The sequence below is a fragment of the Trypanosoma brucei genome, chromosome 11, assembly GCF_000210295.1.
Source record: "Trypanosoma brucei gambiense DAL972 chromosome 11, complete sequence".
NCBI lineage: Eukaryota > Euglenozoa > Kinetoplastea > Trypanosomatida > Trypanosomatidae > Trypanosoma > Trypanosoma brucei.
This window is the reverse complement of record NC_026744.1, coordinates 1,731,368-1,743,099: the sequence shown is the minus strand read 5'-3', so window position 1 is coordinate 1,743,099 and position 11,732 is coordinate 1,731,368. Positions and strand designations below refer to the sequence as shown.

General features: G+C 45.9%; 6 protein-coding genes across 6 annotated transcripts; 5 read left to right on the top strand and 1 right to left on the bottom strand.

Moving 5' to 3' along the window:
* Positions 1–2,081: 2,081 nt before the first annotated feature.
* TbgDal_XI7020 (hypothetical protein, unlikely) lies at positions 2,082–2,384 on the bottom strand (the record flags this gene model as incomplete). The annotated part of the gene is made up of 1 exon (XM_011781546.1): positions 2,082–2,384. One exon carries the CDS (start codon positions 2,382–2,384, stop codon positions 2,082–2,084), a length of 303 nt encoding a protein of 100 aa, XP_011779848.1.
* A 722-nt stretch (positions 2,385–3,106) lies between these two features.
* Positions 3,107–4,681, top strand: TbgDal_XI7010 (hypothetical protein, conserved; the record flags this gene model as incomplete). The annotated part of the gene is made up of 1 exon (XM_011781545.1): positions 3,107–4,681. One exon carries the CDS (start codon positions 3,107–3,109, stop codon positions 4,679–4,681), a length of 1,575 nt encoding a protein of 524 aa, XP_011779847.1.
* A 1,627-nt stretch (positions 4,682–6,308) lies between these two features.
* Positions 6,309–7,754, top strand: TbgDal_XI7000 (cytochrome P450 51A1, putative; the record flags this gene model as incomplete). Its single annotated transcript, XM_011781544.1, has 1 exon — positions 6,309–7,754. The coding sequence occupies one exon, from the start codon at positions 6,309–6,311 to the stop codon at positions 7,752–7,754; it is 1,446 nt and encodes a 481-aa protein (XP_011779846.1).
* Positions 7,755–9,422: 1,668 nt separating this feature from the next.
* Positions 9,423–9,863, top strand: TbgDal_XI6990 (60S ribosomal protein L28, putative; the record flags this gene model as incomplete). Its single annotated transcript, XM_011781543.1, has 1 exon — positions 9,423–9,863. The coding sequence occupies one exon, from the start codon at positions 9,423–9,425 to the stop codon at positions 9,861–9,863; it is 441 nt and encodes a 146-aa protein (XP_011779845.1).
* Positions 9,864–10,168: 305 nt separating this feature from the next.
* On the top strand, positions 10,169–10,606 carry TbgDal_XI6980 (hypothetical protein, conserved; the record flags this gene model as incomplete). The annotated part of the gene is made up of 1 exon (XM_011781542.1): positions 10,169–10,606. One exon carries the CDS (start codon positions 10,169–10,171, stop codon positions 10,604–10,606), a length of 438 nt encoding a protein of 145 aa, XP_011779844.1.
* Positions 10,607–10,990: 384 nt separating this feature from the next.
* TbgDal_XI6970 (conserved hypothetical protein) lies at positions 10,991–11,431 on the top strand (the record flags this gene model as incomplete). Its single annotated transcript, XM_011781541.1, has 1 exon — positions 10,991–11,431. The coding sequence occupies one exon, from the start codon at positions 10,991–10,993 to the stop codon at positions 11,429–11,431; it is 441 nt and encodes a 146-aa protein (XP_011779843.1).
* Positions 11,432–11,732: the final 301 nt, after the last annotated feature.

Sequence of the window (11,732 nt, the reverse complement as noted above, 5' to 3'; positions counted from 1 at the left end):
AACTAGTGAACGCTGTCGCATTATTTGTGTGTTTGGTAGAGAGGAGTGTTTAGATGAAATGGAAGTTAAATGGAAGCGTTGCCAATGCCATCGGGTTGAAGAATGAGAGCAATCCGGAGGTGGGAGGAGAGGGATGGAGGGAGGGGAAAGTAAGAAATATGAAAGAAAAATGTGAGGAAAAGAAGGAACAAGAGAAAAAGAAAGATTGCTAAATGAAAGTACATTGATTGTTAAGAGGAGGCGGGGGATGTGCTTGTGGTAGGAGGTTTCCAGGAGAGGAAGGAAAGGTAATACAGGCTAAAACAAACAAAAAAAGGATGAAACACTGAGAAGTGGGAGGTGAATGTGACTTATTTGGAATAAACGTCTCTACAGTGATTTGGTTTACGCTCTCGATTTCCCCGTGACATAACAGTGGCGTGTGTGTGTGTGTGTGTGTATGTGTGCGGAGAGGAAAGGAGAGTGTTGACCCGCCGACCTCTTTTCTTTCTTCTTCTCGTGTTTTTTTCCCCTTTGGTGTGTGTGAGAGAGTTGCGGTAAGGAGGAGGAGGAGGAGGAGCTAACGAGGGGTAAGTAGGAACAAATATAGACGAAATAAGAGGTGCCCATCGCGCTGGAGGAAGATATTTTTCTCTTTCGCATCAGTTGAACATGTAACGGAAGGGATGCGTTTGCTTTTCTCTTCTCTCCCTCGAACCACTTCCTTTTCCCCTAAGACGACATTTATTTAGCGCTGGTACAGGGAATATGTATATTTGAGCGTATACTAATAGAAACAGCCGTCTTTCCTTTTTTTTTTAAAAAAAAAAGGAATTGTTTTGTACGCTTGTCGCGTGTTTGCGCTGGTGCAGGATGATGGGGGGGGGTGTTGTGAACCGCATGACATTTCCATAGGATTTTGATCTTCCTTTTTTCTGTTTTTTTAATACTTTTCTCGTTGGCTCCACCATCTCTTCCTTGAGTGTTATGAAAGGTCGCAGAAATGAAAAGAGAGAAAAGAGGAGAGATTGATATGGCTTCGTGACGGAAGAAAGAGTGATAATGAAGAAGACAAAATATGTGTGGCTACTTATTTATTTGGGTGTAAATAGTGAGTGGGACATGCGGTATATTGTTGTAATGGAGCTATGAGCTTTGCGCATCGATACTCCTTGGAGAATATTATAAGTGAAAGTTAAATAACAATAAGACCGTGCTTGCACACCCATACCAATCTTTCCCATGTATTTCCGCTCATCCGCTGGTTGTTGTGTTGGCACTTATATGTGTCTGTTGCAGGAAACGAAAAAGGAAAAATGAAGATGAGGATGGTGGTGAAAGGGAAAAGAAGAGGCTAAAAAAAAAAAAAAAGAATAAAATGTCGCTTTGTTTTTAGGTTTGGCGCCATTATGATATGTAACAATGATGGGACCCGCAGGTGAAGTGGAAAATGAAGGCAGATGCACGGATTTAGTTCAAAGGCCGCTAGTTATTAGGGAGAAGGTAAAATGTAGCGTTAGAGAAGAACAGAGAGGGAGTTATATATATTAAGACTAGCAGAAGCGGTACCGGTGGTGACGACTGAGTTCAATTCGGTTGCTTATTTGAGTTGCTGTGTGTCACCTCTTTCTTCTTTACTGCATCCCTTCGTTTCATAATAATTTCATTTCATTTCATTTCCTCTCTTTTTTTGTTCTTATTCTTGTTCTTTCCTTTCCCCCCCCTTTCATTGCCCGCCGTTTCATTTTTTTTTCCCTCTGCTCCCCTCCACTACATCTTCTCACATCTGCCGCTTTTATCAAAATGGACTTACTTTTCTGAAGCGATGGAGGTGAACAGCGGGAAAGGAGTGAAAGAAGAGGGGGAGAAGAAATCAAAAAAAAAATGAAAATAAAAAAAATTAAAAAGAGGAAACGTGATTGTGGTAAATTTAAAACGTTTTTGTTGCTCTCTCGAGTTTTAACAGCTGCTGGGAGATACAATGAATGAAGGTGGTATATAATATGTCTACACGCTGCCGGTAACTATAGTGGACAAGCGGGCACGTCACATGAGTTGTTGTTGCCACATTTTGTGCACCTCCATCGCGTTTTATAATTTCTTCACTTTTCTTTCCCTCTTATTTCCCTTGTATCAGGTAGCAGAATAAAAGGTATACGAAATATGTCGTTGCTGTGACGATGCGCCGCAGTCGAGAGAAATTCCTTCCATGAGTCGCAACCCGTCGTTGTATCCAAGGGATGGTGTGACTGCAGTTGAACAAATACTATTTGACAATAGTTTGCCATCTCTAAATGTTTTGAATCCCTTTCGTTGGTATGGTTTGTGTCAAAACTCGGAACTATTCGTGTGCCTTCAAAGATGTGCGGTATAGTGCCTTGTAAAACGGCGTTGGTAAGTAACATGTGTGTGTGTGTGTGTGTGTGTCAAGTTATCGTCTCAACCAACGGGTTTGATTTTTTGTGTTCACAACAGAGTGAACGTTTTGTTCAATATGCGTTCCCAGTCCCCAATATCACTCGTCGTGCAGCCTAGTCGGGGCTCATTTGCTTTATGCCACCCATTTTTCCTCCTCTCTTCTTCTTGTTTGGCACTTGTTCATTCATAATTAGGTGAGTTGAGTATATAGGTTTAGTGTACTCACACACACTGAAGTAATATCAACTCCTTTTGACCCGAGCGCTGATTCGACTACACGCTTTTGACGCGAGGGTTGTGTAACACATTAGGAGGTTGGGAGGAGTGAGCGGACCGGATAGTACATCACCGCATACTGCGGAGCTCAACCACACGCGGTTGTCCATAGATTTTCGAGTTTACACCACCGGCCATTCTGTGTCCTGCGGAACAGTCTTCGTGTTCTTGTGGTGGGGCGCGAAGTTCATCACTATTATTATTACTATTATTATCGGGTGTGTTTGGCACGCCCACCAGCTTAGAAGAGCGTTAGCCTGCGTGTCCAGTAATGCCAACGCGGGAGGGTCATCGGAGAAATCGGAGGCATCGCCGTTCACAATCATCCACTAGTGATGTCAGCGGTGCTGCTGACACGGTGGGACCCCCCTTAACTTCAAGTGGCCATCGGGGGGATGTTAGCAGGAATAACCGTAATAGTGCTGGCGCTGCGATGGGGCAGTGCATAGAAGAGTCATCATATGATGAAGGTTGCTCGCCGACTTGCGGCGCAAGGAACCCTGAGACCACTCAGGAGGGGGCCTGTGCATCGCGTACCGCAGAGGACGAGGCAAATGCGTGGGCGAGGATTACTGCACGCATGAGGGACGCCGGCGAGAACGAAGGCCCAACGAAACTCAGTGCTCTCGATTCACCGCTGGCAAGGGGGACGGAGAAGGCAAATAGTGCAGCGGAGGAAGCGGCCCTCTCCCCTTTAAATCATCGCATATCCTCCCACAAGGCGCGGGGAGGTCGTAAAGGTGGACTCTCCCCTTCTTCACACCACTCGCGTGCCACTGCGTTGGGATCTGATAGGGATACGGGACGAACCTTTCCATCCTCTATGGCCTCCGTAGTGCCAGCTCCGCTGCCACCTATTGAGGGTCCTCTTCAACTTGCGTGGCCGCCAAATGACCGGATGAAAGGGAGCACGGTGTCCAGTTTCTGTGAACAACATAGCGTAGTACGACCACCTGGAGGGTCGGATAGACGAAATCATGGCGAGGTCACCTTTATGAACAACCAATTAAATGCTCAGCATGGTGCGTTTTCTTCCCAAAAGATCAATACCAGTGATCGTGGTTACTCAGAAACCACAACCAACAGCAGTGATGGTAGTAGTGAGTCTCACGCTGGGTGCAGTGCCGATGGCATCGCGGTCCCACAATGGTCAAACCCCAACCAGACACCTTCTGATGGTGCTTTGCGTGCGTCACGAGACGTTAATAGTCTCTGTTCCGATTCCCCTGCTGATAGAGTTCGGAATCACCCGCCATGCGCTTCGTGCTGCGTCGATCGCTCCAACCCCGATAGCTGGCGATACAATAAACCACGGCGTCATGCTTTTCAGTGGCCACTGCATTCGCTGCAGATTATGGCGATTTGCACGATAGTAACTTTCACTGCCCTTTTTGTGAGCTCAGTGGTTCCTGGTTATGTTCTGTTGTACCGCGATGAGGGGTGCTCGGAGTGTTTGTGGGAGGTAATTGTGTCCAGCACGCTCGTTCTCACTTCCATTGTGTGTACATCTGGTCTGATGTTGGTCATTGCGTTTAGAGAGAATGGGGATATAAATGACGAGGGTGAGCCCTGCTCGTTTTGTGAACGACGGACGCTGCTCGATTCCCGACATTGCAAGGCTTGTAATAAATGCATTGAGGGGTTTGACCACCACTGCAAGTGGCTTAACATGTGCATAGGTTCGAAAAATTATCGGTTATTCATAGCATTTGTTACATCAGCTCTGTGTAGCATGGTGCTAGGGCTGATAGCCGCTGTTGTGTTTTTAGCGAAGTGGTGGAACCGTCTGCTGCCGTATTCCGTGTACTTTCGTGCCGGACCTCTTCTGTTCTGTGCGCTTGTCCTCCTAACATGTGTCCCTTTGATACACTTGTTAGGCTTCCATATCATGCTGAACCGCGCCAACATGACAACGTACGAGTACATCATGAGCAAGCGGCAAGTGTCGCAACCACGGCAGGGAAATGTGCTTCCAGCGGCGGCGGCAAAGGAACTAGAGCGACTTTAGAGCGTGTTGACGGGAACATTAAATTGAATTGGCAACAACGAAAACCACAAAATGAAGGCATTTAAGTAATATACAAATATGTATTATTTAAGGGTTAAATCAAGGGTAGAACGATGAGGGAGAAAATACCAGTATGGACCAAGCGGTGGGAATACTTGCTACGATTCGATTGAAGTGAAGCTTCATGTTGTTTTTGCAATTTTTATTCCCACGCGGTAGCCTGTGCGCGTATGTGTGTGGTGACTTTACCTTCTTCCTTCTTTGGACGTGTGGTTACATTTAGAAGCGGTTTCCGGCGGTGTCTGGCTTTTTTTCTTTTTAACCTCTTTCCCTCACGCAATTCGGTACTTCGGTTGTGTTCTGCCGGTGCGCGGAGGTTTGCTTTTTTTTTTTTTTAAACTGCTTCATCCTTTGTATGTCAAATAGGTTTATTGTGCAGAACAGCGGGCAAACGGGCGCATATATATATATATATATATATATATATATATTTCATTTTTGAAGAGAGTCGGAGTGTAGCTGTCGCCAAGAACGATTGAGTAAGTGACTATTTCGTTGCACATGCATCCGCTCATCGCATTTACAACACGACGTATTTTGTTTTTGTTTCGGTTTCTGAGTTTCGTCTGCTTTCAATTAACTGTCGCACCAGTGCGCCCTTACTTTCTGTTGTCATAATCGCCTTTTCTTTGGTAGCGTCATGGAGGCATATATGATTGCCGTGCTCGTTGCGTATGATGGTATCCTTTTATTAATTTCTTCCCCCCTGTGCTCACCCTTTTAAATGCATATGTACATATATATAATTTCTATATTTGTTTGCCCTACCTTCCCCATTTCACCCTTGCTTTTTTGTCAGTATCGAGGTTTCATTTTTCGGGTAGTGTAGGTACGTTTTTTTTTTTGTATCGGGATAAGATTTTTAATTGTAAAATTATGTGACCGCAGGGAGGCACAGCGAGCAGATGACTATATATATGCACATTTTTTTAAGTTTCTCCGCTTTGGTCAACTGCCCTTGTAAATGGCGAACGGTTGCTTAGAGTGGATAAATAAAGGAGGACTTGAAAGGAAAGCCTGTATGTATGAGTGGAAATGAGAAGTAGCCTCTTTTCCATTCACTCATTCATCGTCACAGTCTTATGGATGGACTCGTGAAGGTCTTGGCGCTTCCTTTTTTGCTTCCTTCTTTTTATTTTTCTTTAAAAGAAGGTTGAAAGAAGAACATTGGCATCCTATTTTATATATGTTTTCTTTTGGGGGTGGGCGGGTGGGCGTTACTTGTGCATTTTTACTAATCTCTTTTGTTGTTTCACACAACTTTTATTATGGGAAAATGTTTTCCTATTCCTCTGTTTTGGTATTGCGGTCGGGACGAAGCTAAAGAGAAAAAAGCAAAGGGTTAATACATATCAACGCTTATATTTATCGCAGCACAAATAGCCAGTGTGGGGGTGCGTGTGTATAAAATCCGAGGCACGTCTATATATATATATATATATATACAAACATACAGTTGAGGGAGCGACACAAACAGTTTTAGCGTTAACAGCGAAGTTTTGTTGTGGCGGGAGCAACACGGGAACGATACGAAGAAGGAGAGGAAAAACAGTGGACTCACGAACCGATGTTGCTTGAAGTTGCCATTTTCTTACTAACAGCACTTGCGTTGTATTCGTTTTACTTTGTCAAATCATTCAATGTGACGAGGCCGACAGATCCACCAGTGTATCCTGTCACCGTACCCATTCTTGGACACATTATACAGTTTGGAAAAAGCCCTCTTGGCTTCATGCAGGAATGCAAGCGTCAATTGAAGTCAGGCATTTTTACCATTAACATCGTGGGTAAGAGGGTGACCATCGTTGGCGATCCCCACGAACACAGCCGCTTCTTTTTGCCTCGTAACGAGGTATTGTCACCGCGGGAAGTGTACAGTTTTATGGTGCCCGTGTTTGGTGAGGGTGTTGCGTATGCTGCCCCGTACCCAAGGATGCGTGAGCAACTCAACTTTCTTGCGGAGGAATTAACCATCGCCAAGTTTCAGAACTTCGTCCCCGCCATTCAGCACGAGGTGCGCAAGTTTATGGCGGCCAACTGGGATAAGGACGAGGGGGAAATCAATTTGCTGGAGGACTGCAGCACAATGATTATTAATACCGCTTGTCAGTGTTTATTTGGGGAGGACCTGCGGAAGCGGCTCGATGCGCGTAGGTTCGCGCAACTTCTGGCGAAGATGGAAAGCAGTTTAATCCCTGCGGCTGTGGCCCTGCCCATCTTGCTGACGTTACCACTCCCACAATCTGCCCGCTGCCACGAGGCACGTACCGAACTGCAGAAAATTCTCAGTGAGATTATCATTGCTCGAAAGGAGGAGGAAGTCAACAAGGACAGCTCTACATCCGATCTTCTCTCAGGCCTTCTCAGTGCCGTCTACCGCGACGGTACTCCCATGTCCCTACACGAGGTATGTGGCATGATCGTGGCTGCCATGTTCGCTGGTCAGCACACTTCATCCATCACCACTACGTGGTCTATGCTGCATCTTATGCACCCAGCAAACGTAAAGCACCTGGAGGCGTTACGCAAGGAAATTGAGGAGTTCCCCGCTCAACTCAATTACAATAATGTGATGGACGAAATGCCCTTTGCGGAGCGTTGCGCCCGCGAGTCCATTCGCCGTGACCCGCCACTCCTCATGCTGATGCGCAAGGTAATGGCCGATGTAAAGGTTGGGTCGTATGTTGTACCAAAAGGCGATATCATCGCATGTTCACCGCTTCTCTCTCATCATGACGAGGAGGCCTTTCCAGAGCCGAGGCGGTGGGATCCGGAGAGAGACGAGAAGGTTGAAGGTGCTTTTATCGGCTTCGGTGCCGGAGTGCACAAGTGCATCGGTCAAAAATTTGGACTTCTGCAGGTGAAAACAATTCTTGCCACAGCTTTCCGAAGCTATGATTTCCAGCTATTACGGGATGAAGTGCCGGACCCTGACTATCACACAATGGTTGTCGGACCAACTGCGTCACAGTGCCGTGTGAAATACATCCGGCGGAAGGCGGCAGCTGCTTAGATTCGATTGTGAGCGTGACTCTCCATATGACATGTATTAGTCATGCTTTCACCACACTATCGAGGCCGATGGGAACTCTCCTTCTGGGGTTGAGTTTATCTGTTGTCTTGGTTGTTGGTGCAAGAGAGAGGGGGATTGGAGCTCCACATATTAGAAAGTCTCTTTCTTTCTTTTTTTTTGTTTAGGCGCCTCTTGTTACTTTTGTGCAATGGGCACCCTGATGCATATATTCATTTGTTATATGGCTCCAACTGGGGGACGAGTACATCGTGTAAGAAGTGGGGAGCCGAGCAACCCGATGCGAAGAGCGTCAGGTGAGCAGAAGGAGATGCGCGTGTGATTAAGCATCATGTTGGATAAGAGAACTTGTTACCTTTATTGCAATTTTCCTCTTACCAAAGTTGTCCTGATTAACTGCACAGATGTAGACTTAAAGGAGGGTGTGTGGGAGCTGCGCAATCGTTCTTTTGTGATTAGTGGGGAGATATCAACCCCTAAAAAGGGAGAAAGAAAGTATGGCAATAATTTAGATTCATATGTAAGTCCGCCGTGTGCGCGTGTTTTTGGGTTTAAGTGGATAGATACATGGTCTTCTTCACTTTTCCTTTCTCGCATCCTAACGTCTTTATCCCTGTAGTGTTCATTACAGTGTAAGGACGCAAAGACAAGGAGTTTGTGTATGTACAGCTGCTTATATATTACCTTTATTAATCGATTACGGTCGCTTTTTTAACCCCAAGAGGGCACTAACCGTTTTATTTGTTTTTAAAATAAAAAAAAAGAACTTCCGCCATCGGAAGAAAGGGTGGGGGTGGGGGAACGAGAGAGTGAACAATAAATTCAGAAGTGATGTTAAACAGAGGTAGGAGGAAGTCATTTAACCACTTATTAACATTAAGCAAAAAGAACTTAGCAGAGACCCGCGAGGTCTGAGAAGTTGTGTCGCACATAACCGGGGAAACTGGACATGGTCGTTTTTTGTGAGGGCAACCCCACCGGTCTAGGAGGGTGAATATAGAAAAAAATTTAGTGGGTGAGTCGTACCATTCAGTTTCATGGAAATGAACCTTATATCGTTCTTTTTTTTTTAAACCTAGCCTTTAAAAATTTTTTTAAATGTTGAAAGGAACTGACGCTTGTCTCGAGGCATCGCCTCTCTTGTGTCCATCGCCTGCTCGATTTTTGTGGGTTTCCTTCGCATTTACTGAAACTTCATTTTACTGGTCCGCGTTGCATATATTTAAATGGAACAGTAACCTCCGACACGAGAGAGAAAGAAGAAGCACAGAATAATACGCCGATGCGCGCGCACAGGCATCAAATAGGTGAAGTGATTGCCTTTTCGCGCCCGATTCAGGAAAACGCGACCAACGTATTATTCATGAAGGAAAATGTGGTGTCGCCCCCCTTTTTTTTTCCTCTCCACAGTGTCTTTTGGTTCAGTTTCTGTGACCTCCCGGTGGGGGCAGGGAAAGCGTCATTCTTTTTGTTTGTTGTGCCTTCCGAATATCTGGGTGGGAGAGTTTTAGTTTTCCTCCGTCTGTCGCACCCTTAACTGCTCTCCTCACCAAGTGGAGCCCATTGTTCAGCGCTCTCTCATATATTTTCCTTATTCGTCCTTCCGTTCCTGTTTCTACTGTTGCCTGTACTGTAGGGTGTGAGAAACAAATGACGCACTCCACTGATCTTCAGTGGCTGTTGGTTCGCCAGAACAGTAAATTTCTGCAGAAGCGGAATGGCATTCGATTGAGCAGTGATCCGTTCAATAACAACGCGAATTGGACAAAGCGACAGTCTGGTTTCCTGAACACGAAGGCCGCAGTGATAAAGACGAAGGGTGATCGCATCCTCCTGACAACAAAGAGCGGTGATGCAAACAACAAGCCCAAGTTGATGTATAAGAAGACTGTGATGGAACCTGGCGTGAAGTCATCAGTGGTGAAGAGAGCTGTTGCCGACATCCGCCCCGACCTTGCTAAGATGGCATACCGTCGCGCGCGCAAGATGGCATGTACCATCACTCGCATGAAGAAGGTGTGTGCTGCTCGCAAGGAGCGCTCATCGAAGATGCACTTCCACCGAAAGACAGTCCGCCCAAAGCGTAACTGAGATCGAGGGAAGGGATTGCCATCTGCTTGTGCGTACTGATGGTGTGATCAGTCGTTTCCATACCTTTTTTTGATTTACAGTTCTCCTTTTCGTTTACATTGAGAAGCTTTAAGATGATGTTTGTTTTTCTTGGTGTTTCAACGCATGTGTGGGCATAGTTTTTAAACTTGTTACCTGAGAATGTTCTTTCACATTAGCAAGTGCTCGCGTTTCCCCCCTTCTTCGCTCTTGAGAAATTATTTGTTAGTTAAGTCTTTTTTAGCTTTGAGGTGTAGTCAATTGCGTGGTTTGAGGTGTGCCACCATATGACACCCGTACTTCATGATGCACTTTTCAAGCTGCTAGGCGTCCATGAAGGGTCGCGACTGCAGGAAAAAATTATAAATTCGTCTCGTCTTCTTATAGCTGGAGTTGAGGGCACTGAATGCCCCCCAAAGCCGGCTGCGGTGATCGATTTGTGGTCCTCAGAGGTGGAACGGCGTACAGTTGCAGAAAGGCAGCTGGCGTCTATATGGATAGCTGCTAAATTTTGGGGCTCGTCACTTCAACGTGTCTCACTCTCAACACTCGTAACGGATCTTTTGTACCGCTTCTGCGTGGATGCTCAGCAAGGTAGTGAAGGGGTATGCGCCGGTAGTTGGAATGACACAATGGAAATGGTCAACCGACTCCACGAGGCAGAGATGGTATTGCTCCGGCGCCAGAGGTTTGTGGTTCCTGGTGTTTCCGTGGGTATTGCTTAGTCCCCCTACTTTTCTCAGATTTTTTTTGCAACTGGTTTTCCCTTATGCTATTTGTTGATAAGAGGAATAACCTTTCGACCGCATCGTAAAAAAAATAAATAAATAAAATTTAAGATAAAAAAGATATATAACCCCTTTTGGTGTTTGTATGGGAGTCGTGAGGTTGGGACATACACTAATGTTGCCACGGAATGGGTGCTACGTAATGATGGCACCTTCCGAATATCTGGGTGGGAGAGTTTTAGCTTTCCTCCGTCTGTCGCACCCTTAACTGCTCTCCTCACCAAGTGGAGCCCATTGTTCAGCGCTCTCTCATATATTTTCCTTATTCGTCCTTCCGGTCCTGTTTCTACTGTTGCCTGTACTGTAGGGTGTGAGAAACAAATGACGCACTCCACTGATCTTCAGTGGCTGTTGGTTCGCCAGAACAGTAAATTTCTGCAGAAGCGGAATGGCATTCGATTGAGCAGTGATCCGTTCAATAACAACGCGAATTGGACAAAGCGACAGTCTGGTTTCCTGAACACGAAGGCCGCAGTAATAAAGACGAAGGGTGATCGCATCCTCCTGACAACAAAGAGCGGTGATGCAAACAACAAGCCCAAGTTGATGTATAAGAAGACTGTGATGGAACCTGGCGTGAAGTCATCAGTGGTGAAGAGAGCTGTTGCCGACATCCGCCCCGACCTTGCTAAGATGGCATACCGTCGCGCGCGCAAGATGGCATGTACCATCACTCGCATGAAGAAGGTGTGTGCTGCTCGCAAGGAGCGCTCATCGAAGATGCACTTCCACCGAAAGACAGTCCGCCCAAAGCGTAACTGAGATCGAGGGAAGGGATTGCCATCTGCTTGTGCGTACTGATGGTGTGATCAGTCGTTTCCATACCTTTTTTTGATTTACAGTTCTCCTTTTCGTTTACATTGAGAAGCTTTAAGATGATTCTTTCCCCCCTCCTTTCTCACTGCTTGAGGGTGCTGTGCAAGTGTGTATTCTATTGCTAATCATCAAGATACGTTGCTTGTCATGTTTCCTTTTATATCTTTGTTCTTGTTCTTTTGGTAGGGCTTGAATAGCTCGTTAGCCAGAGTATATACAGCCTTTGAGCGGTTTACGAGGCTGCAGT